The sequence below is a fragment of the Alternaria alternata genome (assembly GCF_001642055.1).
Source record: "Alternaria alternata strain SRC1lrK2f unplaced genomic scaffold CC77scaffold_4, whole genome shotgun sequence".
In the NCBI taxonomy this organism is placed as follows: domain Eukaryota; kingdom Fungi; phylum Ascomycota; class Dothideomycetes; order Pleosporales; family Pleosporaceae; genus Alternaria; species Alternaria alternata.
The window spans coordinates 672,943-699,358 of record NW_017306193.1 but is presented as its reverse complement, the minus strand read 5'-3'; the positions used below and the strand labels follow the sequence as shown (position 1 = coordinate 699,358).

General features: G+C 51.7%; 13 protein-coding genes across 13 annotated transcripts; 7 read left to right on the top strand and 6 right to left on the bottom strand.

The window, feature by feature from the left end:
* Nucleotides 1-582: 582 nt before the first annotated feature.
* On the bottom strand, nucleotides 583-1,443 carry CC77DRAFT_1058331 (hypothetical protein; the record flags this gene model as incomplete). The annotated part of the gene is made up of 2 exons (XM_018528122.1): nucleotides 583-1,001; nucleotides 1,080-1,443. The coding sequence occupies 2 exons, from the start codon at nucleotides 1,441-1,443 to the stop codon at nucleotides 583-585; spliced, it is 783 nt and encodes a 260-aa protein (XP_018389253.1).
* Nucleotides 1,444-2,383: 940 nt separating this feature from the next.
* Nucleotides 2,384-3,271, top strand: CC77DRAFT_1058330 (hypothetical protein; the record flags this gene model as incomplete). Its single annotated transcript, XM_018528121.1, has 2 exons — nucleotides 2,384-2,948; nucleotides 2,997-3,271. 2 exons carry the CDS (start codon nucleotides 2,384-2,386, stop codon nucleotides 3,269-3,271), a joined length of 840 nt encoding a protein of 279 aa, XP_018389252.1.
* A 1,395-nt stretch (nucleotides 3,272-4,666) lies between these two features.
* On the bottom strand, nucleotides 4,667-6,730 carry CC77DRAFT_1017466 (hypothetical protein). Its single transcript, XM_018524408.1, has one exon. It carries the CDS (start codon nucleotides 6,673-6,675, stop codon nucleotides 4,735-4,737), a length of 1,941 nt encoding a protein of 646 aa, XP_018389251.1. The 5' UTR covers nucleotides 6,676-6,730; the 3' UTR covers nucleotides 4,667-4,734.
* A 966-nt stretch (nucleotides 6,731-7,696) lies between these two features.
* On the top strand, nucleotides 7,697-8,454 carry CC77DRAFT_1017464 (hypothetical protein). Its single transcript, XM_018524407.1, has 3 exons — nucleotides 7,697-8,084; nucleotides 8,143-8,222; nucleotides 8,278-8,454. Exons 1-3 carry the CDS (start codon nucleotides 7,834-7,836, stop codon nucleotides 8,295-8,297), a joined length of 351 nt encoding a protein of 116 aa, XP_018389250.1. The 5' UTR covers nucleotides 7,697-7,833; the 3' UTR covers nucleotides 8,298-8,454.
* Nucleotides 8,226-9,425, bottom strand: CC77DRAFT_628386 (hypothetical protein). The gene is made up of 2 exons (XM_018532520.1): nucleotides 9,313-9,425; nucleotides 8,226-9,247 (listed from the first exon to the last, which is right to left on the bottom strand). The coding sequence occupies exon 2, from the start codon at nucleotides 9,126-9,128 to the stop codon at nucleotides 8,430-8,432; it is 699 nt and encodes a 232-aa protein (XP_018389249.1). The 5' UTR covers nucleotides 9,129-9,247; nucleotides 9,313-9,425; the 3' UTR covers nucleotides 8,226-8,429.
* Nucleotides 9,426-9,771: 346 nt separating this feature from the next.
* CC77DRAFT_1028779 (actin-domain-containing protein) lies at nucleotides 9,772-13,233 on the top strand (the record flags this gene model as incomplete). The annotated part of the gene is made up of 6 exons (XM_018526473.1): nucleotides 9,772-10,098; nucleotides 10,153-11,010; nucleotides 11,067-11,108; nucleotides 11,217-11,218; nucleotides 11,318-12,710; nucleotides 12,757-13,233. The coding sequence occupies 6 exons, from the start codon at nucleotides 9,772-9,774 to the stop codon at nucleotides 13,231-13,233; spliced, it is 3,099 nt and encodes a 1,032-aa protein (XP_018389248.1).
* A 650-nt stretch (nucleotides 13,234-13,883) lies between these two features.
* CC77DRAFT_1038310 (hypothetical protein) lies at nucleotides 13,884-15,931 on the top strand (the record flags this gene model as incomplete). Its single annotated transcript, XM_018527106.1, has 3 exons — nucleotides 13,884-13,887; nucleotides 14,028-14,309; nucleotides 14,375-15,931. 3 exons carry the CDS (start codon nucleotides 13,884-13,886, stop codon nucleotides 15,610-15,612), a joined length of 1,524 nt encoding a protein of 507 aa, XP_018389247.1. The 3' UTR covers nucleotides 15,613-15,931.
* On the bottom strand, nucleotides 15,614-17,381 carry CC77DRAFT_1084211 (hypothetical protein; the record flags this gene model as incomplete). Its single annotated transcript, XM_018529397.1, has 2 exons — nucleotides 15,614-17,272; nucleotides 17,347-17,381. 2 exons carry the CDS (start codon nucleotides 17,379-17,381, stop codon nucleotides 15,859-15,861), a joined length of 1,449 nt encoding a protein of 482 aa, XP_018389246.1. The 3' UTR covers nucleotides 15,614-15,858.
* Nucleotides 17,382-17,629: 248 nt separating this feature from the next.
* CC77DRAFT_1091999 (hypothetical protein) lies at nucleotides 17,630-18,457 on the top strand. Its single transcript, XM_018529611.1, has 2 exons — nucleotides 17,630-18,113; nucleotides 18,162-18,457. Exons 1-2 carry the CDS (start codon nucleotides 17,922-17,924, stop codon nucleotides 18,414-18,416), a joined length of 447 nt encoding a protein of 148 aa, XP_018389245.1. The 5' UTR covers nucleotides 17,630-17,921; the 3' UTR covers nucleotides 18,417-18,457.
* Nucleotides 18,428-20,485, bottom strand: CC77DRAFT_1038307 (MFS general substrate transporter). Its single transcript, XM_018527105.1, has 3 exons — nucleotides 19,908-20,485; nucleotides 19,009-19,845; nucleotides 18,428-18,930 (listed from the first exon to the last, which is right to left on the bottom strand). Exons 1-3 carry the CDS (start codon nucleotides 20,133-20,135, stop codon nucleotides 18,532-18,534), a joined length of 1,464 nt encoding a protein of 487 aa, XP_018389244.1. The 5' UTR covers nucleotides 20,136-20,485; the 3' UTR covers nucleotides 18,428-18,531.
* A 293-nt stretch (nucleotides 20,486-20,778) lies between these two features.
* On the bottom strand, nucleotides 20,779-23,555 carry CC77DRAFT_1038306 (hypothetical protein). The gene is made up of 2 exons (XM_018527104.1): nucleotides 23,064-23,555; nucleotides 20,779-23,009 (listed from the first exon to the last, which is right to left on the bottom strand). The coding sequence occupies exons 1-2, from the start codon at nucleotides 23,416-23,418 to the stop codon at nucleotides 21,235-21,237; spliced, it is 2,130 nt and encodes a 709-aa protein (XP_018389243.1). The 5' UTR covers nucleotides 23,419-23,555; the 3' UTR covers nucleotides 20,779-21,234.
* Nucleotides 23,556-23,676: 121 nt separating this feature from the next.
* On the top strand, nucleotides 23,677-24,368 carry CC77DRAFT_1017454 (hypothetical protein; the record flags this gene model as incomplete). The annotated part of the gene is made up of 1 exon (XM_018524406.1): nucleotides 23,677-24,368. A coding segment is annotated over exon 1 (200 nt), but the record flags the coding sequence as incomplete, so codon positions are not given.
* A 185-nt stretch (nucleotides 24,369-24,553) lies between these two features.
* On the top strand, nucleotides 24,554-25,966 carry CC77DRAFT_1058317 (hypothetical protein; the record flags this gene model as incomplete). Its single annotated transcript, XM_018528120.1, has 1 exon — nucleotides 24,554-25,966. One exon carries the CDS (start codon nucleotides 24,554-24,556, stop codon nucleotides 25,964-25,966), a length of 1,413 nt encoding a protein of 470 aa, XP_018389241.1.
* Between the last annotated feature and the right edge of the window lie 450 nt (nucleotides 25,967-26,416).

Sequence of the window (26,416 nt, the reverse complement as noted above, 5' to 3'; positions counted from 1 at the left end):
ACGGCTGTAGCTCCCAAGGATGCGGTTGTCACTCGTCACTCTGCTGGCATTAGCCTCCACCGGTAGCTATGCCAGCAGCTTCCCGTCCATCGAGGCAACTTCCACGACTGAAGACCCTCTGCTTCCTAGGGAGCCTCAGGATATACCAACTGATCCGATTTTGATCACATCATCTGTGCGCGGTACCCATATCAAAACTTCCATCGCCCACAGCAACCCGCCAGTTGCCTCGAGTGTCGTTCCGCCAGGTGTCTCGAGCGTCGTCGTTCCGTCTCACAGCATCATAACATCGGTGCAAGATCCTGCGAAACCTTCTTCTGTGGTTCTGAGCAGCCAGTCATCATATCAGATGACCTCGTCTCACGTGGAACCTTCGGCGCCAGCGCCTGCTCCACCGTCTTCAGCTACATCATCCCCTTGGCTATCCTCAGTACACGCACCGGCCCCACCTTCCTCTGTCGTTTGGAGCGATCAGCCAAGCTCTCAAGTTGCATCTTCCCAGTGGGTACCTGCTCCCTCTTCATCAGCGACTTGGAACAATCAACCGTCTTCCCAAGGAGGTTCAAGCGTTGTAGTTCCATCTCAGACTGCGTCTTCAGGCCCAGCAAACTCTGCTACACCATCCTCTGGGATCTCTACTCCGCCACCTTCTGGAATAGTTATTCCAACACCTTCTGGAACTCCTGTTAAGCCATCTTCTGGTACCAATGCTGCACCATCTTCAGGGACCTTCGCTGCACCACCTCCGGCGAGCTCTGCTTCCGGTTCCTCTACACCTGCAACCTCTCCACTCGCAGGGTCATCGGCTTGGTCTAGTGCTGCAAGTGGCTCTGTACCATCTTCTGCCGTCTCAGCAAGCTCAGTTACTGGATCATCCGCGATCTTGTCCTCTAGAGTATCGAGCTCTCCTGGTGCCTCTGCCTCCCCTTCAAGCGTCTGGAGTAATCCTACTGGTAGTACTACAGCTACTGGGTCTTCGGTGCCACCTGCTAGCTCTGTATCTGTTCCCAAATCATCTGCTCAGCCTTCTGGTTCATTTTCCACGGTGACTTCTAACTCGCCAAGTAGCTCGGCTGCACAACCCTCGAGTAGTGCAATCTCAAGCGACAATCCAACTTCGGTCCAGAGTAGCAGCACTCCAGGAGGTATCATCGTCATTCCTCCTGGTATCTTGACCAGCAGCACTTCAGGAGCTACCCCCATTATCCCTTCTAGTATTTCTGGTAGCAGCACTCCTAGCGGCATCCATCTTCCGAGCGAAAGTAGAAGGCGTTCTAGTAGCACTCCCGGCAGCATCAATCCTCCAAGTTCGGCTGGAAAGCCAAGTGGTAGCACTCCAGGCGGCACTAGCCCATTCCCCATCGTAATACCGTCTAGTAGCAGACCAGGGGGCACTGGGCCAGTTCCTACTGGAACGCAGTCTAGTAATCCTCCGGGGAGCATTGGGCCGTTTCCTATTGGAACTCCATCTAGTAGCACTCCAGGAAGCATTGGACCAAGTTCTAGTCGGACCCCAACTGGCACCACTTCGGGAGGAATCTTTTCCAAACCTACTGGAACTTTGAGCAATATCCCCCCTTCGCCCACCACGACGGGCTGTCCCAAAGAGTGCTCTCCGTTTGACTGGTGCAAAATCTACTGCGAGGGATGGCCATTTCCCCGCCCGATAGATGAACAGCCGCCAAATGAATGCCTACTGCCCGAGAATCGTGCTTGGTGCCACCCTTGGTGGTTTGGTCCGGTGGACATTGACGGTAGTGATGGCGATCCAGACTCTCACTCGGATAGCGACCCCGGTTGCAAAGAAAACAACTGCATTGCTGATTGCATCTCGTGGAAACTCATGACTTTCTTGCTATTCAAGCGGCCTGTATGTCCTTGTATCCCGACGAAGTGTGACAAGGATGGTGATAGCGATAGTCCAAGCGATAGCGACAGGGACGATGACAAGGGACCCAAACCCAAGCCAACGTCATATCCCAAACCCAACAAACCAGAGTGCAAACTTCTCGGTTGCGGATGCGGGTGGATGGGTTTGAACTACGGGCCTGGATGTCCTGGTGTAGACTTCGAGCTAAATATCCCTTGTGGTCTCTTTGGGTGTTCCCCCTGCACCTTCTTTGGTAGTTGCCCGGGCGATAAGCAACCCGTCAACGCCATCTTGGGCTACGGCGGATACTGTCGAGGAGAAGGATGCTCATCCTGCCCACCGGAGCTCTGTAGTCGTCCAGGATGCACGATTCCTGGAGGTTGTGGACCGAAGCCTGGTCCTGCGCCAACTAAGCCTGCGGATGCACCAGATCCGGATCGTTGCGAGGACAAGCAGCGCACTGTTATCATAGAGCGGGTTGTATTTTGCACAGAGGGGTTTGATATTTCAGCTATGCCTTCTACCTCTCGGGGTACTGGTAGCACATCGTCTACGATGATTTCATCAATATGTGTACCGTTAATCGATGCTACTCAGACCATCTGCGGGCCAGCCTTTGGATTCGATACTACTACGACGAAGACCGGCACAAACAAGCTCACCTCCGATGCTCCAGCATGTACTCGAGCGCCGCTTTCTCTAGATGATGACGAGGGAAATAACAATCCCGACGATTCGTTGTTTGAAACGTCGAGCATATTTGCCAGCAACACCACAATGTTCGCAAGCTCGACTTCCAAGGGCACTTCTAGTATGACTCCCCGCAGCTCTTCAACAGCGCCAGCACCGAGTCATACGCCCATGGATAGGAACGGTCATTGGAAGGTGAATATCGGTCAATGGATGTGGGACGACTATTCGGAAGTGGGATGGACGCTGTACGATCCCAACGGCTTCGAGGCTGGTAAGCACACGACACGTGGAAATGGCCTCAAGGAGATGAAGGAATATATCCAGTCGGTGAATCGTCCTTTCGGTGACTCCATGCCTTTTGGAGTCGACATGACCGTCTCACAGCGTAAGCAAAACTATACAACTTTGTCTTTCTTGTGCTAACCTTTTGCAGCCCACGACCACGATCACTCTAGAATCACCTTTAAAATTAAGAAGGAGGTCAAAGGCTGCGGGGAATGTTCGCCTCACATGACGACGGAGGACTACACCGAGAGCCGGCCATTCGAGATCAATGCTTGCGAAAAGTCTTGCTCAAAACAAGGAAAATCTAGTCCTTTGAAAGCCCTGTCGGATTTATGGTGCGATGACCTTAATACAGCCGATTGGGAGACTTTGGCCAATGGTTGGAAGCGCAGTTTTAACTGTGGTTGGAAGGGTTTTGATTAAGGTTTTCGTCATTTCTGAGTCAGTGTGATAGAGCACGTAGATGGAAGGTTGCTTTGTGCAGTCAATAGAGCGTAACACGCATCAAAAATTTGGAAGTACAAGAACGCAGTGACATGTAACGATTATCTCGTCGCTCGAACTATGGGATGGTTATTTGAAATCGAGCAAATTAATACGACAAGCTTGAACAAGAGATCAGGCTTTGTTGTAAAGATTGAAATGCTTCTCAATTTCCCTCTCTTCTCTGCTTCTCTTCCCCCTTGATATTCTTTCGATCAACGTACTCCATGCCTGTTCCCGAGTGCGTGTTACTCCCACTCTTTGAGTGTTCTTTTTGCGCTTCATAGTCTTCTTGATCCCGCGCTGCTTTCTGGGGAGTCTTGGCGGACTTCTGAACGCCAAATGTGTCCTTGTGGTGGGAGGGGTCGTTGACTTGGTCTGGAAACCTGGGTGTCAGCGAAGAAGCACTCGTGGCATTGAAGCCCTGCGGGAGAGAATGTACCGGGCATGGTTGCTAGCAGTGGGCTGTAACTATTGCATGAACTTTCCAAGATGATGCTTTAACTTTGGTTTCTAAGGCACCTCTAAGTATATGAATACTCTTTTGAAAGGCATTGTGTAGATGTCATCAAAACCTGGGATTTTGTAAACGTCAATATGATGGATCGCGACTCGGTCTAAGGCTCCTTCTTCGCATCAACATATTTCCACACACCGCACATGAGGGAGAAGCTTAGGATTGTCAACTTCGATTTATTCGCGTTCAAGAAGTTTCGCTAATGTGTTCTCGAACACCGCTGACCCGATGAGGTGGTTCTGTGTAGGTGTTCCTGATCGACGGTCCTAACCCCGCATCTGCCAACCACCTCATTCCCAATCATATTAACCCTTCTTCTCCTGACCCTTACCGCTGTCCTTTTTGTCTGCGTCTTTCTTGGATGCATCGCCCTTGTCGTTGGATGTCTGAGGAGCTGGTGCGCCACTACCGCTGTTCATGAACTTGTCATCGAGTTGGTCTATAAGAGGATTAGCTATGAGAACATACGACATCGAACACAGAAGGCGTACCAGACATGTTTTGGTATACGAAGAGAAGGCGAAGTAGAGTCGAGTTTACTGAGAAGGCTTTGGTTTGTAGAGGAGAAGGGGAAGGTGGTCAGACTTTGGAATGCGGACTTGCAGTACCTGTCTTGTGGTACGGTATGCGACATGACGTTGTTGCGTCTTTCCCCCCTCACTTGGCTACTAGGCTAGGATCTAGATGCTGCAGGGCGTTAGTCTGGCCGTTTAGCCGTTCCAGGACATCTGTGCAAGGTCTCACAAGGGAATATTACGAAGAAGTGGGAGGCTGGGGACGATTTGAGTTGTTGTTCAAGGTAGGTACTATTCATCTTGCAAGTGAAGCTAGGAATCGCGCGAAGACCAGTGCGATTTGCAATCGACCAGAGAACCTAACATCATCCCTAACGACGGCCTCTACCACCGCGCGACCCGCGACTACCCCTGTCACCACCGTGACCACCCCTGTTTGGGAAGAACGACGGCTTTCGCCAACTACGGTTACGAAACCACCGTCGGTCATTGTACGTGACAAGCACACCCTCGGCGATGTCTACATCAGGTTCCTTGGCCTGGCGCATGAGGAAAAGCTGACTCTGGGTCAACGGCATGATGGAATAGCCAGCGGCGATACTGTCAGTAATGGTGCGACGCAAGAACGCTGTGAACTGTGACTGGGACGGGAGTTCCTTAAGACCCATCTTAGCCAGGAACTGCGGAAAGGTGTTGAACTCGTGGATCTCACGGATGTCCTCAGCCATGCGCGTTGATGTGCCTTGCGGAGGAGCCCCATGCGCGTCGAACAAGGAGTCGCGTAGCTCGATAAGATTCTTGTTGGGCGGGCGAGCTGCTGAGCTGAACATTTTCATGAACATGATGAGGCGGTACGAGGTGGGCGAGGCAGCGTACGTCATCTTGGTACGGTATCTGGAGATCGCTGAAGGCTCCAGGTATGCAAGCTCAGCCATACCAGCACCTTTCTCGTCGAGCATCCATACAACGTTGCGTAAAATTGCTTCTCGGATGACTTCGTACGTCAGTTCTTCGGTCAACCCCGCATCGCAGATGAGAGTCGCTATCAGTACATGGCCAAGATCAGGGAACTGCGTCTTCGTACGCGGGCCGACCATAAAACGCTGGATGATCTTGTTAGCACTAACGACAATCTCCTCATGCTCGGTTGCAAGGCATAGCAACAGATGAAAGAGACCGAAATAGGCGTCAACGGCTTTTTCCGATGCGTGACTTAGGGTGCTACGTTCATCAGGACCAGCATAACCTTTTTCCGCATCGGATGAGAACTGAACGACAACCGTGTTCATCATGCGATACAATACGTCCACATGGTAAGGCTCATGGCTGGGCATGGTCGCGGTGTTGTGAATGTTCCGGAGGCATGCATTCACCTCCGTCTTGACTTGATTCCAATGACGTCGGCTGAGCGGCATAGGTAGCCAGTTGTCGAAAGAAACACCCTGAACACTGTTTCGGACACCGTATACGGAGAATGCCTCCCAACTCAACAGATCGAACTCGGATCGGAAGACTGACCGATTGCCGCTCTTGGTGGAGACGCCTATGCCGAGCTTGCTGTTCAGGAATGATCGCTTAAGGCAAAAGCATTGTAATTCGCGGATCCGAATAAAGTCGTACGAGCTGACCATGGTCTTGATGGAAGGAATAGCCTCGGCAAAGGCCAGAATGTCACGAGTCTCGAGCTCAGTGAGTAATGCGAGAACGATCTCATCTGATAGCATGAACAACCTTGAGAGCGGATTTGGATGTCGTAGTGGAAGAGATACAAGAGTGGGCACGGGCGCTGAGTCGACCTCCATTTCATCAGTCCGTGTCGACGATGAGCTGATTCCGAATCCACAAGAATAGCATACGAACTGATGTGTAAGTCTCCCATCTGCCTGAGTAACTTGCTGCCGGTACTGAGTCAAGTTGATGGTATTGTTACCATGGTCCTGCTCGAGGGAGTCGCTGCAGAAGAAGCTTAATAATTGAATGACGATACCCTTCAAGGTATACGCTGGTGTCCAACCCTCTTTAGTATTAAGCATCGTAGCACAAATGTAGTCACCGAAGACATTGGGATGAATGATTTGACTTTGAATCTTGATTTCTGGCGCAATCAGTGGATATCGGTCTGGAAAGCTGATCGTGAGGTGGAGCGGCTCCTGTCTATCCGGAGTGAGGACGAGGCACGCCTTCGTGACGTCGTTGTCATTGAACTTGAGGTTGACATTAGGATATGGATCTTGCTTGGTCTCTGCGATGTCTTGAAGGAGCCGACGACGCAGGGAGTTTGACTGAACCATATTAGCTTGGTAATGTGCCATGATCGTGAAAGAATAGTATGAGGTTGAGATCGCAGAGTTGTTGTTCAACCGAGATAATGATGAAGAAGATTTACAAAGAGAAGGGAGAGGTTATAGTACCTAGAGGATGTGCAAGTCCAGGCTGAGACACACACGTGACTAGGCAGCGGCGATAAACGAATAGGAATGTGGGTCACAACGCCCTTATGGGCAAGCTACCACATCGACATCTTACCGCTGTATTGAACATCTGTGGTCGGTTCTGTGGAGTCATAGCGTCGTTTTTCTAATTGGTCAGGTTGTCTGCATAGCACACAGGCATGTTTCAAGCAACCTTCTGTAGGACCATGATGGAGTGGAGTGAGTGAGGGCTATAAATGACACGCGCAGCCTTCTTAACAAGATCAGTTCATAAACTGGATAAGGAAGAACCACATAGACCTCATCTCCTTCAGCAAATTCCGCTCAAACGAGACATTCTGGCGCCCTTCCGCTGCGGAACTTAGAAAAGGGCGCTATGATGTCTACTTGTTAGGCTCCAGGAAGCTACTAGTTAGTACTATACTGAGCTTGCTCCATTGAGTTTCGATAGATTTGGTCTATAAATCCTTCGTAGTACGAGATCCTGTCGAGATGGAAATGAAGACAAAGTAAGGTTGGCACATAGGGTATGCCATTGCTCATAGGATATTATCCTGACGAGCGTTTGCCATACATTTGAACGTGTTTCCCCAGTATGATCATGTTCACAGGACTAAGCCCGCCTAGGCATGTCGTTGTTCTCGGATATTGCGTTTCAAGCCAAGCTGAAGCGATACGAGCAGCGAAATTAAACCTGAACGTTTGTGCAACCGGACACAGCGCGCATTGGCATATTTAGAAAACTGAATGCGAGAAATGCGAGCATAAATTATATAGCTTGACATACAAAGACACTCCTATTGGGTAGATCTGATGTGCAAGTGTTTGCTAAGAATGGTTGAGATGGAGAGTGAGTAAGAGATGCCGACAGTACCACCATCTCCACGTTGTGCGGTCAAAGAACACGAAGAATGCGAGAATAAATTGATACAGCCAAGGAAGTCATGATCGCATGTCTGAGATATAAGAAGCCCTTACCAGTCGACTATCTGAACCAGTCGCCATACCAAGACCTCATTGCAGTCAAACAAGCACATCATGAAGATCACAGCCCCGGCCCTCGCTTTTCTCACGTCCACTGCTTTCGCCCTAGACCCTACAGTCTATCGCGACCCTCTCGCCGGAATAGAGAAACGTGCCATCGTCGGCGCAACCGTCCTCGTAGACGGTCTACGTTACCGAACGTGTCCAAAGACGAGCTGCACAGCTCCAGGCCAGTACGCTAAAGGTACCAAGATCAAGTTGAGCTGCTTTACCAGGACGGATACGACTACGGTGAATGGCGACAAGTAAGTAACAGCATCAATCCGAAAGGTATGGTAATGAACTAAGCTGACGTGAATGAAGAGGCTGGGCCAAGGTCTCTGGTGGCGTTGGTAATGGAAGGTGGGTTGCATTGGCTGGGGGCACGTATGTGACTTGGGATGGTATGCTAATTCCGTATTCGACCTTGAGTGGAGGCGGTTCACTGACCTGAGACAGCACCATTGAACGCTTGTTGAGATTGGGGTCCATATTGGGAGGTAGTAATGCTATCATACTATCCTCGCTCACGCGTTTGCGACGGGCTTCATGATGAATTCGCTGTTTTCTAGTTGAGAATACGACAGACAGCTGTATTGGGATAGCAAAACCTATATTGGAACTCCCGCCTTTCCCCAAGTAACTTGTGCATCAGAAGTTGATCGTGCTACGAGCTTGTGACCCGCGATGGCTACATTCTTCCACTTCAGATTCGTGCAGTTAAATGTGCCTTTGAACTTGCGACAGTCATTGCCAGCGAAGACGATGTATCCTAGTTCTGTTTCGTGGCTGCCAGTCTTTCTGGGTACACTTTGAGCAGCATCCATAGATTCGCCGCTCCATCGAAACCAGAACTTTGGGGAGCGGAAGCTGTTCTTCTCGAATGTCTCGAAGCGTGTTCTTTCGGGAGATTCAGGCTCGGTATTATCGCTCTCCTCTTCTTCCTCGTCATCGTGCCCGTCGTCTTCCTCTTCGTTCGATTCATCCGGTTCCACCTCTGCAACCGTTCGCCTAAGACTGTCACGACTGCCGGCTAAGATGACCGACGCTTGTAATACTCCTGGCAAAGACAGTCGGCCAACGACACCCTCGCCACCTTCGGTGAGACGATACAACTCCAGCGATGCATCCTGTTCTGGCGGAGCATCTCCGTTGGCACTTAAAGCTTTCTGCCATGCTGGACATTTTACTGAATAGCTTGCAAATGTTTTGCGCACATCGAACGCGGCCGTGTGTTTGGACTTGCTGCCGCGACCATTGCGGTTGTGCATATGTCGCGACGAGAAGGCGGCATCCTGCCAGTCGTCCATGGCGAATGATTGGGGTACGTAGGGAATTTACACTTCCTTCTGATGGTTTTCTTAAACTCGCGTGCCTCGTTGCGAAAGTGAGTTGACGTCATAGACTAGCAGAAGAAGAATGTGGGCGACTAGACAAAGCATGCAGTCAGCCTGGCTCTTTCGTTCCATCAGAGTGGATGGATGAGCTACAGACACGAGGACCAGTGAAATGAAGGTGCATCGCGGGGTACGCATGCGGCACACCTCCAGCCTGTTTATATTAGTGTTTCTTCCACGATGCAAGCCATGTGCTCGTGATCAGGCCAATCAGCTGTGGCCTTCTGCGACAGATTTGCTAACTGTTCTTGTGTCTCTGGCAGATTCCATCGTTTCGTGCAATGGGAACCCAGCTGGAATGCCATGTTGGAAGACAGAACACCATATCTTCCGGGACGGGTCGACAATTCTTACTGTGATCATGTAGCTATATTTTAAGTTTTAAGTTAGTAGGGAGATGATGCTGCCACGTTAGGCCAGAAGATGAGAGGATGGTGTTTACATGTTATCGCTCACCTTGGCAGGTGCTCTGCAGTGCTCACGTGAACAGGCGTCCGTCGCAAAACGGGAGTCGCGAATCGCTCCGTCAGCGCCGACCCAATTACCAACGCCAGCGATGCCACCCAAAGGCTCCAAGAAGTCAGCGCCTGCGCCACCGAACAAGACGCTCGTTCTTGATAATGGCGCATACTCGATCAAAGCCGGTCTCGTTCCCAGCGGTGTCGAATATACCTATGACGAGTGCAGCGTGATTCCGAACTGCATCGCGCGGAGCACGCGCGACAAGTGTACCTACGTCGGCGCCGAACTCAACTCGTGCAAAGACTTCGGAGAGTTGGCATTCCGCCGCCCGGTGGAGAAGGGCTTCATCGTCAACTGGGAGGCAGAGAAGGCGATATGGGAGCACGAGTTCATGGGAGACGCCATGGGGGAGGGGCTGAGGGTGGGTACGCACAATCGCGAGCTTATGGCGGACGCATTGGCTAACGGTGCATAGTGTGACCCAAAAGATACAAACCTGCTTCTGACGGAGAAGCCAAATTGTCCAAAAGAACTACAGAAGAACTGCGACGAGATCATATTCGAGCAATTCGAATTTGCTGCGTACTACCGATGCGTGGGCGCGACACTGAACGCCTATGCTACCCCCCAGGCGCACACTGAGTCCTCGTTGTTGTCGCTACCGCGAGAATGCCTCCTGATTATTGATACCTCCTACTCAGACACGACCATCCTACCTCTCTACAATGGGAAACTCATACAATCGGCGGTGCGGCGGCTCACAGTAGGTGGGAAGCTGCTCACAAACTACCTAAAGGAGCTTTCTTCTCTGCGACACTACAACATGATGGAGGAGACATATCTGCTCAACGAGATCAAAGAAGCAGTGTCGTACGTCGTGCCTTCATCGCAGCACTTTGCCAACGATCTAGAGCGGACATGGAAGGGACGACTGGGAGACAGAAGAGAGCTAGATTCGAGCATTGTAGTCGACTACGTGCTGCCAGACTACGAGAACGCCATACATGGCCACGCGCGACCCCACGATCCTGCAAAATCACGCATGCGTCGAGGGCTACAAGCGCCACAAGGACCGAGGGAAGATTTACTGCCATTAGGGAACGAGCGTTTCGCTGTGCCAGAGCTGCTCTTCAATCCCTCTGATATTGGCATCCAGGAAGAAGGCATACCTGGCGCCGTCATGCAGTCGCTGAGTGCATTACCCGAAGCTCTCAGGATAGGTCTGCTAGCGAATGTTGTGGTGGTAGGCGGGAACTCGCTGATTTCTGGCTTTATGGAACGACTGCGAACAGAATTGAGGGCTCTGGTGCCTGCAGAATATCCGCTGAACGTAGTACAGGCAGATGACCCAATCAAGCATACATGGCTAGGAGGAGCAAATGTTGCTAGCCAACCCGAGTTGCTGAAGGAGTTGCTGGTCACCAAGGCCGAGTACGACGAGAGGGGCTCTACCTGGCTAGTAAAGAAGTTCTCATGATAGGCAATTCAAAATAAGCAGCAACCGCGACATCGTTTGTAGATGTACTGCATCAATTCCAGTCGTGTGACGATTTGAGCTGAAGCTGCTGCACTGCTCGGGGCTGCTGTGGCTGTGATTGGCTCATGTCCGGCGGCTTGGCGTGCTGGTCAATATGTCGAAGGAATTTCCGGTCCACGGGCATCACCCGCATCTCGAACCCAATGCGCCGAATACCGCGCCCCTCGCGGGCAACTGATCCCTCAAATCTCCTGTCCACATCGATACGGCAGACACTGTCGCCATTGCCTTGTCGCTCCGCCGTGTCGCCCTGCACCCATCTCCGCAATGCAACCGCCACTTTCTCCACAACCGCACCTCAGTCGTTCCTCCTACCGGGCAAGCAAGACAAGAAGAAGCACCAGCAGTTCGTACGGAGATGGCAGAAGCGTCTGCTCGGCGACTCGGAGCCCATTGGCGCACACGTTGACCCATACGACCCAACATCACCTGTCCGAATAGCACCCGAAGACCAGGGCGAATACGAAGAGGTGCTTGAGGAAGACCCCAATTTCCCCAAATACCGACAAGCAAAGAGCATAGCCGGCCTCCAGCGTGTCGGCGGCGACGAGTGGCTCAGGCAAAAAGTCGAAAAAGACATAGCCAAGGAATTCGAGAAACTGACACTACGCACTTATACGCCGCTGACGCTGGGCATGGCCGATGAAATTGAAGAGCTCACCGGTACCCCATACACTCTCAAGGACGAGAACCTGATGATGGCGCAAACGATGCACGAGAAGACGAACCGGCCGTATACCCAGTACAACTTTGGCCTCCATTCCAAAGCTTCCCGCGTTACTGACATCCGCGCTCGCTTTACGCAAGCTGTCGCCGAGATCTATGCTCTGAAGCAAGCCGGTCTCGACATGGACTTGTCCAAATTCGCCAACCGAGGTGTGTACGACCGGCCACGCTGGGTCAAGGATGTCAAGTTGGTCAAGACAGAAAGCGGCGAGCTTGCTCTTGCCTTGCCGGAGCACAAGAACCTGGATGATCTTCTGGCAACGATGCAAAGAGCACCATCTTGGGAGGCTGAGCAAGCGGAACCAGGTGAACTCCTTGTTGAGGAGGTCATTGAGGAGCTCGACGGTACTCATCTCCCACAAGAGCAAGTACCGACCATGGATCCCGAAACACCAGCATACAAGAAGGCAGCAGTGGTCAAGCAGGATGCTGAGAAGCCGTTTGATTTCATGTCGAACCGGCCAGTACCCCGCGCAAAGCCCGTGACCGAGCAAGTCAGTCAGCCAGTCGTTGAGGAAGTGGTGGTTCAAGAAACCCTCAACACCCCTCCTGTCCATGCAGCCGATTCTATGCCTGTCAACGAAGTCGCTCCAGCAGCAGCGAGCGAGTCGCGACATGCTATCCTCGAGGAAAGAGCGCAGCGCTTGGCCACCGACTTTGCAGCTCTGAAGAAGTCGGTTCAGCAAAGCAGGGCACAGTCTTCTGCCACCAGATCCGAAGACACCAAGTGGCGACATATCCCTGTCACTGACATTGACGTCAAGTTCGCTGTAAGCCTACTCACGAAATTTACCTGATATCTGCTGACATTCGTAGCTTTTCAAACGGCTTTACCAATTGACCGGCTTCCGCATCTCAGACCCGCACCTATCCTCAGCAAAAACCCTAGGCGATCTATACAGCTACCTCTTGGAGGCCGCCAAACCTCAACCGACCAGTCTTTACTCCGCTATCCACGTAGAAGGTCAGAAGGCACGTGAACGAGCGAAGCAGCAAGCCGCATCGGAAGCTGCTACCAAGCGACGGGCCGATCTGGGCGACTTGATCAATCTGGGCAATGTCGAGCTACGCCGCGTCAAGGCTAACAAGACCGAGAAGCGCAGCAAGACCGGTCTAGACAAGGTGGTAAACTATGCTCTGCGGGAGCGTGGTCTGGGTAATGGAGTGCCTTCCAGGATTCAAGAGATAAGAGCGAGGAAAGCACGCAGTGTAAGGCATGTGCGAACACAGCGTGAATTCGTCAATCCCTTAAGCAGTAAGGCTGCCAAATTTCTGGAAACTAAGACGCAATAGTTGAAATCAGCACAACAATCAGCTGTCTAGGTTGGATTATGAATACTCATGCACTCAATGTAAGGGTCATGGCATGCTTTGTGTCGAGCGACTCAAATACACTGTATAGTATGTACTCTATGGGCAGGATCTGGAATGCATGGAATCGTGCTTCTGCTGGCGCGCTCATCAGCACGCGTTCTACCTTGATTCGCAAAACAGAAACTAAGCAAATATGGTGAACTGCAACCTGCTGCATGACAGATAAACCCATCACGTAAGCTCATTTCAAGATTTCTGCACCTCATACCAAGTACTGCGTACCTGCATGGAAGCTGCAACACACTCATCTACTCTACACCCATGACATGAGAACGGCACCATATCACCAAGCTAACCAGCCCATGTAACAGCTAGGACAATTGCGGGGGCCGAGTCCTGATAAGCTGTCCACCACATGCAGGGCACACGCGCAGGATTTCTACCGAGGGAATAGTCGATGATTGCCGGAAAGCTAAGCTTTGCCCAGAATTGCTTGTCAAAGATAAGAGTGGAGCTACTAGCTCTTGCAAGCCACACAAGCTAAGCGGCATACGGCAACTCTTTTTTCTCGTGCCCTGCCACCGGCGTCAAACGGCTTTTCATGACGCGGCCGGAGCCGATTGTGCGCGATGGGTGGGGTAGTGTCTACTAAAGAGCAAGAATGTTTCGCTCGGTGCGGACCCTGGACGGTTCACACTCTTTCATGATTACTACTTTTGTACCACCATTTTTCTGAGTATTCGTTACTACGGTACATTCCATGATGTTTTCAGCGGAAAAGGCCCAGGACGAAACCAGCGTCTCAACTGACAGCGGGAGAATCGGCGATGCGACCGTCACCCGCGAAACGGGGCTCCTGGCCAAGCTACGCCGCTTCGAAGCCAGATTAGACGCGAAGCTGGGAATTGAATCAGAAGCCATCAGTCGCAAGCTGCCAGAGGAAAAGGGACACGTACCATGGCATCACCAACTCAACATGTTCTTCCTATGGGCATCCGGAACCATGAACACGTCTTGTTTTGCCACCGGCCTTCTGGGACCTCAATTCGGGTTGAGTAAGGATTTTGCTCCTCCCTCGCTCTTGCGAACTGCTCGACTGATTCAATTTGTGTGCCTATAGCGCTTCGCCAGAGTATCGTCATCACCATCTTTGCGTCTATCCTTGGTGGCGCTGCCACCGGATTCGCAGCCACTTTTGGTGCGCCGACGGGACTGAGGCAGATTTCAGTGTCAAGATATGCGTTTGGATGGTGGCCTAACAAGCTCATTGCTGCTCTTAACACTATCGTGCAGATTGGCTGGGCGTCTGTCGCTTGCATCACAGGTGGTTTAGCACTAACGGCTGTAGCGGATGGCCATATCTCCCTGATCGTCGGTATAGTCATCCTCGCTGTCGTTGCCACGATAATTTCGTTCGTCGGTCTGCGAGCGATCCTGGTATACGAACGCTATGCATGGTTCATCTTCTTTATCATCTTCATCATCTTCTTCGCGGAGACAGGCAAGTACGCGGACAACAGCACCAAAACCGACCTGAAGGGAGCGGACCTCAGTGGACAGGTTCTGAGCTTGATTGCTATTGTCTACGGAAGCTCAGCATCGTGGCAGACCATGGCCTCCGACTACTATGTCCACTACCCTGTCAACGTCTCGCGCTGGAAAGTCTTCCTCATGACAACCTTCGGCATCGCTATTCCCACTTCTATCGGTATGCTAGCAGGCTGTGTGGTGTCTTCCGGCATGCACAACCGACCAGAGTGGCAAGAAACGTACGACAATGAGGGTCTGGGTTTCCTCATCCAAACCATGCTCTACCCTCGCGGTTTCGCCAAACTGATTCTCACCCTCCTGGTCCTCTCCGGTATCAACGTAAACGTCATTTCCATCTACAGTGCCGCCATCTCTTGCCAGCAATTTGCCCGCCCTTTCGCACGCGTACCCCGTTTCATCTGGATCCTGGTTTGCTTCGCTGCCATCCTTGGTCTCGCTATCGGCGGCCGCGAGCAACTCAGCGTCTACCTTGAGAACTTCCTTAGTCTCCTCGGCTACTGGACTACGCAGTACTTTGTCATTCTATGCAGCGAACATGTCATCTTCCGTCGTATGAACTTTGACAACTACGACCTGGACGCGTGGAACGATCCCAGTCGTCTTCCGCTCGGTATCGCTGCTGGCACATCGTTTGTCATCGGTATCGTGGCGTGGATTATGGGCATGGTAGAAACTTGGTATGTTGGACCGCTGGGAGGTCTTATTGGATCTGATGGTGGTGATGTCGCGAATGAGTTTACATTCGTTGTAACCGCGCTTGTGTATATACCTGCGCGATATCTTGAGAAGAAGATCGTCGGGAGATAGGAGGATGGTTTCCGAAGCAGCAGTGTTTCCGGGTGCGCAACTGTAAGGCTGCCAGTAGGATACCTGGATATACACATAACGAAGAATCGATAGCGTATTGTTGAGCCATTCAAATCTTGCAACCGAAAAGTGGTCTTCCAAATATAGGAGAACTGCTTTTGGTCAGGGCTTACACAACCAGTTGCGACGCAGCCACTCAGCTCTTGATCTCCTAGCTTACCAACGATGAGAGATCTGTGGGCACGTTCACATCTCCCATGCCCTCTTCGCGACGTCAAGCGTGACATCTCCCTTCAAGAGTCCCACCATCCAGTTCAAGTCCTCAGACCCCAGTGCCGTTCCAGCAATGATCACAGCCCACTGAACGACAGGGGAAGCAAAGTCCATTTCCCCACGTGCACGTTTATGCTGTAGATAATCCGAAATGCAACGGGCAATATCCAGTCCTGCAGCCTGGATAGAGGGATAAAAAGAGCTCTCCTTTAGAACGCTTGTATCTGCGTGTCCTTGTAAGAGGTTGTCTGGATCATGGTGAGGACTGTGCTGTGTAGTTTCTAAAGTCGCCATGATCCTAAGTACGTAGAGCAGAGCCGTATTATACAGCATCAGCATCCGCGCGGCTGAGTCGTTGATGAACCTGTAGATAGTTCGTGGTGATGTCCCAGCTGTAATGGCCTCGACACACTCTTCAATATAGATGTTCTCCTCATTACCATCCCACCGAACTTTCCAAGCCTCGAGGAATATGAGTAACTCCTCGGCTCTGCACTGGATCTTTTGTCGTCGCCGCGGGAATTCGGAGCCAGATACACGCTGAGCTTTGAAGGTCTCGTCGCTGACAGCCATTAACACCGAGCAATCTGCGAGCACGTCATGTAAGTCTTGTTCTTCCGGAGTTTCCAACGAAAGCGCTGTCCTCAATACGGATTTCCACTCTGGTCGCGCAAAGATGGAAGGTGATCTGTTCCTCAGCGATGCAATCAATATCATGTGTCGCACGCCTTTGTATAGTTCCAACGTTCTAAATGACGCGTACACCAGAGATCCTGGGTCACGTAATGCCAGAAGCTGTTCAAGGCCAAGCATGTGTTTGAGCCAGTTCTTCGGGCCGGTAGGCATGAAAAGCTCAAGCATCGCCAAAATGATGACGGAAACGATGACATCGTCGCACATACGACGCTCAGGCTCACTCAGAGCTTGATTCAGTCGCTTGAGGGCTACACCATGTATGGTGTAACCCTGGGTGAGAATTCCATTCTGCTGGTAGCGCGAACCAAAGAATAGGGTTGCGAAGCTGAGCGCAGCCTGAATGAACAACGGGGCACCCTCTTTCGCTATCGATGAATCCTTGGTATCAATATCTGAGGCTTGGAGCTCCTGAAGCCCTAAATCGATCGGGCCATTGGGAAGAAGATGGCGGCGCAGATAGCAAATGTAGACCTCGTTTTCGTTGAATCTGAACCTCACTTGAGGAATGGCAATCTGGTTGTCAGGAGATAGAGATGCCGACTCTTCCACATCTTGCCTCCTCCAAGTTGTTGTTGCATCCGGGCCGGCCACACTATCCTTTGGCTTCTGGGATCTTCTAGATTTGACAATCTTGCCTTGTATGAAAACAGTGGTTTGCGGTCCGTCGCATTGGAACCCAGCCTTTTCGCATCTTTGACAGATAGGGTGAGTCTCGTCTTCAAAGTTGTCAGCCTTACATCTAACGTGCAGGTGACTGGCGCTTACCGCACTTGACACGGCGTCTGCGGCAGGTTGAGCATCCTTTCGAACGACCAGCTACATTGACCATGGCATGAACCTGATTTCTACGAGACACATATAGCTGGGACGAATGCGGTACATTGAACGAGATGGCTGAAAAGGAAGGTGGGGAGTAGATGGGCTGACTGCAGCTAGCACATGTCAGCCTAATACAGGGTCGAGCTAAACCACTTGCGGCTCATTGGGCGAGGTGACAGGCCCCTCACATCTGCACGTAACGCCCGGTCCTAGTCTCTCCCATCGCGACTCTAACACTGGATTTCTTGAGCACACCTGTAATGCCAGCATAGCTGTGCGAAAAGGCTGCAGGTGCATGCCCGCGTATTGAGCCGCAAAAGGTATAGCGAGCTCTTTCACCAGGCGACTTTAACTGTAGACATGTACGCACGAGAAGGTAGATACGCTTCTCAATATATAAGTATCGTCCAGTGTATCGTCTCCTCCCATCACATTTAATCTCAACTTCGCCTTCATAACACCAAATCGTGCTCGTCAGGCTTGCTCAATATCCACTGCATCTCAGCTGCCACTCCATAGCCATGACGGTCACAGCAAGCATCGACATTGCATCCCCACCAGAAACTGTCCGCGCGAAGTTCCTCGACTTTGCATCCCTTTCCAAATATCACAAAGGCTTCTTTACGTCCCTAAGCCCACTCGGCCCGGTCGAATCAGGGAACAAGATACGTGTCGTCTTTTCATCTGGTCAAAAGATGGACGCACCAATCGAAGTACGTGCCCACTACACTCTAGCTGAGCATCATCTGATACAATTACAGCACAACACACCCACCTCCTTTGCATGGACCGGCTCAATACCGCTTCTGTTTACAGGCACGCATTCTTTCGTTTTCGAGCCCAGCAGCACCGTTCCAGGTGGTACAAAGTTCACACAAGAAGAAGTCTTCAGTGGCGCACTAGCTTTCTTGATGGGCGAAAACGTGGTAGCCCGACAATTCGGCTTCCCAGAAAAGACGAGGAGAGGATGGGAAGGTTACAACAATGACTTGAAAGCGTGGTGCGAAGCACAATGATGTGGTTATTTATAGATTTCCTTTTTATGCCGAATATCTGCAATCGGGTATATCTCTTTTAATGTATAGATTGTGTACTTTGTTTTGATGATATATTCTTCCCCGTTTATATGCCTCACGCCTTGACCAAAAGCTTCCACCCTTTGAACGCTACCCGCGCGGTGACAAGCAGCACAGCGCTTCCAAACAGTAAACACCCTCCAAACACCCAGAGACTATCGAAACCGCTATGGCCTTGGATTGCGCCTCCAATCGGCGTTCCAACAAGCAGGCCCACAGCCACGACTCCAAAACTTTGGCCTAGTCTCGTGCCGATCTTGTCTCGTGCGTCGGTGCTCAAGTGAACAATGATGGTGGGTGGTAGCGAAACGAAAGATCCGGAGAAGAAGCCGTAACATGCCATAAGGACAATTATGCCGGCAGTGGATGAGACGGATATGAAGCATATACAGAGGAGGCCCGATATGATAGTGCAAGGAATTACGACGTTGAAGGGACCGACTTTGTCAGAGAACTATTGTACACAAAAGTCAGCGAACTGTAATCATCAAATGCAATGATTAGGAAGACGAGTAGGGCATAAGAAGCATACCAAGTTGGGTACTATACGACCAAAAACACTCGTACTGTTCATGACAGCGAGGAGGTAAAAGGCCAGACTCTCGTTGGTAATATGTTCCTGGATGGCGTAGACTTGTGCGTAGAAGAATGGCATATACAGTCCCATGAACCCGAGAAAGAATCCAGCAACTTGAAGACTATACGCTGGGATTAAGAAGGCGCGAAGATCGAGAAGCGAGCGTGATTTTGCTGGTAGGACGCGGACTCGCATGCATACATTCGGTATGATCATGGTGGCGAGGATGATGAAGCCCAAAACCCTCGTCGTCCATGCAAATCCAATCTGGGGGAGAAGCTTATGGAATACGATGGGATAGATAACACCTCCAAACGACGATCCAGATGCGGCGAGTCCAATAGCTGTTCCGATCCTGGTGGAGAAGTACGTGGAGAGGATAGCCACACTGGGGATGAACAAACAGCCTGTCCCGATACCTATGCAGAAGGCCTGCGCGAGGAGTACTTGCCAGTACGTATGACAAAGGCTGAGCATCATTTGGCCCAGAACCAACATGACACTTCCCACGATGAGTAGTTCGCGAAAATATCCTGCGTCATAGATTGGGCCAGTGAGTGCGCCGACCAAGAGAAGGAGGAAAGCCTGGATGGAACCGATCCACGATATAGACGAAGGGCTCGAGTCGGCAAGTAGGTTGGTCTCATAGTAGGCTTGATACGATCCGAATGTGTTGATGATGCCCCAAGAATTGAATAACAGAAAAAATCCACCCAGTACCTGTAACCACGCCCATAAGCCTCCATTTGGGATCTTGGAGACATCCTTCACGCTGGGATGCACCGATCGAACCTAAAAGCCGGTGAACGAAATCAGAATATGTCTCATATAGTCTAGACGGGGACATCACTTACAGGCTCCAGCGTCGTTCCTAAGCCTGCAGCGCGTTCTTCATCCGTAGCTTCAGTCACGTGTTGACCCTTCTCTTGACCCTGATTCGCCACAGAGGTGTTCGCGCTGTGCAGTGAATCCAGAGACGCCTGGTGACTAGGTTTCTCATCAAAAGTCGTTGATGCATCTGATACCGCTGCTGCTTGCGTATGCCGCTCGAGCGATGGGTCGTTGGCGTGTTCTATCCCCATTTCCGTAGCGGCAGCTGTCGTGATCGACAGCGCTGTTGACCCTTCTCGGTGTCACGACGGCGGATTGGTTGGGTCGGTAGTAAGCGTCGAATTAGTTTATTCCCGAGAATATGGTTATCACAACGGCTCAGCCGATTTACTGCGGCCAAGAAACGCGCAAGAAAAGAACGATGTGAATGTTATAGAGCTGACGGCACCGCGTACGGAAAGGAGATCGGAAAGGAATCTGAAGGAAACAAGTGGGCCCGGCAGATCATATATCAAGCTTAGGATAGTATGACTTGAGGCGTCCGGCTAGACGATTCTGAATACAAACACGGACTGCACCACACGCCCTTTTCCTCCCTTGAGCTTCTCCACCATAAGCAGCTCGCTCGAAGTTAAGACCGAGCAACACCAAGCGAAACGTGCTTGCCGCGCGACCATGACCTTTGCGGGTTCGGACTTCCGTTAGGGGTTTCTGTTATTAATAAAGTCTGATGCTTTAGCCGAACCTTGGGAAGTACAAACAACGGAGTGCGGCGACAAGCACGTCACGAAACGTGCTGGGCATTATTTCCGTCTAATAGCCGTGTATTCAGCCGAGGCAAGCTTTGTTTGAGACTGTTCGCTAAGGTTTACTTTTCTGTGCCTACGTAGTCATGACCTTTTATCATCTTCATTTGCGTGATTCGTTTAATACCATCAATACTATTTTTCCGCTTTTTGTGCGGTCTATCTAAACCTCCAGATCTCAACTTTCACAGTTGTATACCAGGCAGCGCCTAATTCGACGCATCTGCCCCAGACGCCATCATCATAGAGAAAGGGAAACATGCCGTAATGATGTACAAACAGTGCCAAGCTGCCATGCTATCGTAATCTTGGGGAATATGCTTCGTCATGTCGTTTCATACTTTTGGTGACCGAAGGAAAGGTTATGGTAGAAGGATTCGCTCACAACGCCTGCGTGAACGCCCATAAACGCTCACTATGCTATACAACCCAAGGAAAGAACCTACCCGATTTGTATGTTTCGGCCAGAAAATGTGTGCCGATATCGAATTTTGACATGAGAAAGAACTAACGTCGTTGAGGCTCCACTTGTTCGGACGGCCCCTCAGGTCTCACCAGCGACCCGTTTTGTCGCCAAGCGATGACCGGAAGGATGCAGCGGCGACGGCTCGACCTGTTCCACGCGCTCCTCGAGATAGACATTGCTTAGTAGCCCGGCAGGAATCGTGCCATCTTGAGTCGGCTTCAACTGGCTTCTTGAAGCTTTCTGGCGTCGATTTTCGCGCTCGTTGACGACATCCCGTAAGATCTTATTAGCACCAGTCCACCCAATCTGGCTAGCTGTCGCACGATGATTGAAGAGGCGCTCTACGAGCGGAAGCGGTAGCGATAGAAGAATGGTCGACAACACGACAGTCGAATGGCTGGGCTGGTGGTCGTCTTCTGTCGGTGCATCACCGAAGCGAATCTTGCTTAGCCGTGGATTATGCGCGGCCTGGCGATTCTCAACGACCGCAGGCAGACGTGGTGCGTCAGAGAACTCAGGCGCTATGGTGTACAGCTTGAAGTCGATAGGAAAGGTGAAGGCAAGGAACTCAAGAGCGTAGTTCAGTAGCGTTGAGATGAAGGGGTCGTCCGTATCAGGTCCTTCGGCTCTTGACCGTGGTCCAGAATTGGCTTGCAGTATGTATTGCAAGACCTGTTCCACAGTGTCCCATCGGAGAAGCATCCTTGCAATCTCGATGCCACGTGCCTGCATGCTAGGTATCTGGAAAGTCCTTGCTGCCGCAATATAACTCAGAATTTGTTGCATGCGCCGGCGAGCGTCATTGGAGGGAGTTGCTTGGTCACTCTCGTACATGTAAGGTGCGAGGCCATAGAGGAAGGTCTGGGCGGAAAGAAGTGGGGCACCATACAGCACTCTGACAGCCTCTCCCAGAGATTCGCCAGTGGTGAAAGGGTCCAGCGCGACGACATCGACTAGCCGACGCGCATCCCTGCTACGATGACTTGGGACAGGACTGCGACGGATAGCTTCTGCTATGACTGGACTGCGTACCACTATGATGCCGTGCACAGGCACTGATACCAGGACCGATTCCGGAGATCGGACTTGGAGGACAAAGTCGGCGAATTCTGGATTTCCAAACTGTGTAGAAAGATAACCCGCAAGCTCAAAAGGCGACTCCTCTAGGCGCTCAGCGGGAGGAGGCGCAGTGCCGTTCTGGTAGGGCAAGGCACGATGCTCCTCCCCATGCTCTGAAGTCGGTACCGTTTCGCCAAATTGTGCCTTGCTCGGTGACTGCGAATGAGAGGTGAGGGTACCATTTGTGACGAAAGGTGCCTGTTCCGGCGAGAAATGGCCGTTGTAAGGGTTCGAGTAGCCGTCCGGACCACTAGGAAACTGGGAGGGGCGGAAATCAGAGCCGTTTGCGTACGTGGGATCAGGCGGCGCAACTGTGTTTGGGGGCATGTGCCAGGGCGCTCCTGCCTGAGAGGGATGCTGAGCATGACCCGGAAAGAAGGGCGCAAATTGCTGGGGACCAAAGCCAGGCGGAGGACGCGGCAGCACATGCTGTTCGTGTGGATGCAGCTCTGGCTCTTGAGATGTCACAGGAGGTGCTGGTGACTCATTTGCGCTCCTGAAGACGAGGGCGCCTGCACTGAGCTGGTGTCGATGCGATGGAGTGTCACTCCCCTCTGCCGGCGGCGTATCGGTCTTGTTCGAGGGATAGAACGGTGGGGGCAGGTGAGAGGGTATGGTCAACTTGCGGTGCACCCCGTTGACGGCTGGCTTCGTTTCGGCGCTGGGCTCCGTCGGCGGGGAAGGCTTCTCGTCGGCATGTCCATTGGTATGTCCGTTGACTTGGTTTCCTGCATCTTCAGAACTTAGTGCATGTTGGACATTAGAGGCAGCCCACAGCGGAAACCTACCCTGAGCGTCTGATGGCGCTTTGTGCCCATTCTGCGATGGGCTAGCCAAGCCATCTGCTGGCAGCTCTCCCTTGTCGACACCAGAAACGTCCGACTCGGGTGTGAGAGGGGCTTGCACAGGCTCTGCATGCTTCTGTTCCGCGTGCTCTTCGATCTGCTTCTCCGGCACTCTTTGCGGCTCCGGCTGCGGCTCAGATAGCTGAGCGGCGGCGCCTTTGTGGGAGCCTTCTGGGGTAATGGGTCTGGCAGATGGCTGAGACTTGGACAGACGGTATGGGATGGCAGGCACGATGCGCGATCCTGGGCGACGGTGCTGCTTCTGCGCGAAGCCTGGGCGTGCGGCGGTGTCGGCCATGTTTGCTAGGAAGGTGGTAGTCTAAGTGCGACAGCGGATGCGGAAGCGGCTCCAGGTAATTGCAGCTTCGTGGTTCTTGCCAATTATCCTGGAGCGCCCTGGGACGGGAGATGTGTGCGGCGAGGGTATTTGCGAGGTGGGGTTAGTCGACAGCAAAGAAGTCCAGGCAGAGATGGAGAGATGGCTTCCCCACCAATTTTAGCTCAAGCACTCTGAGGTCATGGCCCTAGCTTAAGCTCCATTTGTCATCTCCCACCAGCCCTCACTGAGACACGGCGAGGCGACAACTTTTCTTTGTCTATAATGTGTCACTTTACGCGTTTGTCTTGTGTGGTCTCATGTTGTGTCCACTTTCAGCCAGGGTGAAAGACTCCACGCTAACCTCATCGGCATCCATACCTCAGCTTGCACGGGTCGTGCCTTCCTCGCCAAGAGAGAACGCGACTTCTTCGTGCTACGCTGGAAGGCATAACTAGAGATATGGTTGCACAGACAGCGTTTCCTTCCTTAGAGAAACAACCTTCCGTCACATGCGATCAACACTAGACTGTCTTTCGCATACTCCATTCTCCTACTATCACACGTCATAACACCGAGATACCAAGTCCATCATCCTGTCACCTTGTTTCCATTTGCTCTATATTTCCTAGTCCACATCGCCTCTCGTTACACCTCTAGCATGATCCTAGGACAAGCTCAACCATCCTACCATGACAAGACCTCCATGCCTGCGCGTCCTCATAAGGACTATCGCTGCTCCGATTGTCGAGAACGTGATATGGGAGCCATCTCTGCCAAGTACTGCTTGACGACTTGTCCTCATCAGCATGAATTCACCTCTACTCGTTCGTTGGCTCCCATGTTGATGCTGTCAAGTAACTAAGTCATTACAGCAAACAGATTTAGCATTTTGGCAGAGCTGAACCAGTCGACCGCCGAGACGAGATAGGAATTCGATCTCATACCCACCTCGAGTAGAAGCACAAAGCGGCGAGGCAAGCGGGGTGGAAAACGACACAGAAGCAAAGAAACGTCTAAGAAGGCCACTGCAGGGCGCGATCACAACAGCATTAGCGTGCTGTGTAAGAGACTCGCTGCGTTACGTCTCCATGATGACGAGCCGTCCCAACCAGGGATGCCAGAAACTCCCACCCATATCTCAAGTGCTGCAACTACCAAAGCTACCTCCTTTGATGTCGACAGGCCTCTCTGGGCCCCACAGTTCCTGCCGAACTCCATGGCTGCTGCGACCAACCCTGCGCGGACAGCGGTGATATCGGAGGAACACGGGCTGCCCGACGAGTCGCAGCCATGCCAGATCAAAATGCCGCAATCTCAACCCTGCTTCAGTGGCCCAAAGGCTGAACGAAAGAATCCACAATCTTTCCCACTTTCCGCGTTTCTTGCCTGCCCAGACCCTTCAGGACGGTATCCATCCAAATTCAGATTTCTGGGAGCAAGTTGTGTTCAGAAAGACTTGCGTTGTTCAGAGTCCTTCGTTCCATCCGCGTTCTCGTCTCATACAAAAAACGCAGTAAAGAGCGCAGCATACTGTGCACCCGCGTCGAAGAGTCTCGAAACAGTTCCTATCAGGTCCACGTTCGACTCAGATGTCCAGCAGGAGAAACCATCGTTTCCAACACCGTTAACACAGGGTTTGAAGGTGCCCCGTCCAATGCTCTTCGACTTTCCTACGAGATGCAACTTGCCACCCAATGCGTCTACAACACCCCCGATACAATTGGCGCCAACTGTTCTGTCCACCGAACATGCTATAGCGAACGATGGGAACCATGGTTCGCCTTCTAATTGCAGCTTAAGACGAGGACAGCCTTACCTCGATGATGTACGCACAATCGTCAACTCACATTTCCATGGCCGTTGGCAACGCCCTTTGGTGGCAGCTGACCCTGATACGCCTCCCGCATGCAATAGTTTTCCTTTGCAACCTAAGAAAAAATCGAAGTTCTTCGCCGATGGGCACCTGATCGGGCATGATAGCATTCCCGCATTTCAGCAACCTGTGATTGAGGCCCCAGTTCTCACAGACAACAATGCAGCCGCTCTTATCGACTCATCCGCCCCTATACCACCAGAAGACTGTTCTCGTTCACCAGTTACGGATTTGTACGATAAGCTGGAGACAAAGCGTGCGTGGAATACCGATTTCGCTTCAGGTGCACACGTACCAAATCTCGTAACAGCGGATATATCTCTATTGGACACTGTTACCTTGTCTGATCCATACGATTGTGGAGAGTCTCAGCAGTGCATGTCACCACTACCCGAATACCGCCCTGTAGACTTGGATCCAATTAAACAGAATTATCGCCGTTCGATTCTCAGTACCGTCTGCCAGCTGGAAACTGATATTGGAGAGAGTATCTCAGATTCAGACGCTGCTGAGTACGATGTGATTAGTCCAGTTTCCAGCCAAGATACATGGGTCGAGCTTTCAAACCCTGCGCAATGCAGCTTCGACATGGCGTCTAGCAGCGATGACGAGAGCAATGAAGAAAACGACGAGTCTTACTGCGGGTCTTACTAGGCGGAGACTTCTACTGCATGTACCAACGACAACCAATGGACACACGACGGAGTAGATACGAGTGCGATAGAATGGCTCACTGTGCAAGAGGCGATGGAATTGGAACACACTAGAAGTAGCGGGAGTCCAGGCTCGACGCTGGACGATGATGATGACCCCAACTACTGGGATGGTGTTACCGATTGGTTCATATGATTTCCCATTTTCTAGGTCGAAAACGGTCGTGCTTCGTGTTGTGGGTGCTGGGATCATGGTAGTCTAGATCTGAGAGTTGATCCGAGTCTGCTTGTCCCGTCTCCATGGGGTCTTCAAGATCCCTAAAGCCACAGTTCGCTTATCTGGCGATGCGTTTTCTCTACGGTCACTCTGGCGTTGTATATTTCTGCTTTGCAAAGCTTCAATAACACATGCACATAGGTCAACGATATACACTTGGGCTGTCTTTGACTT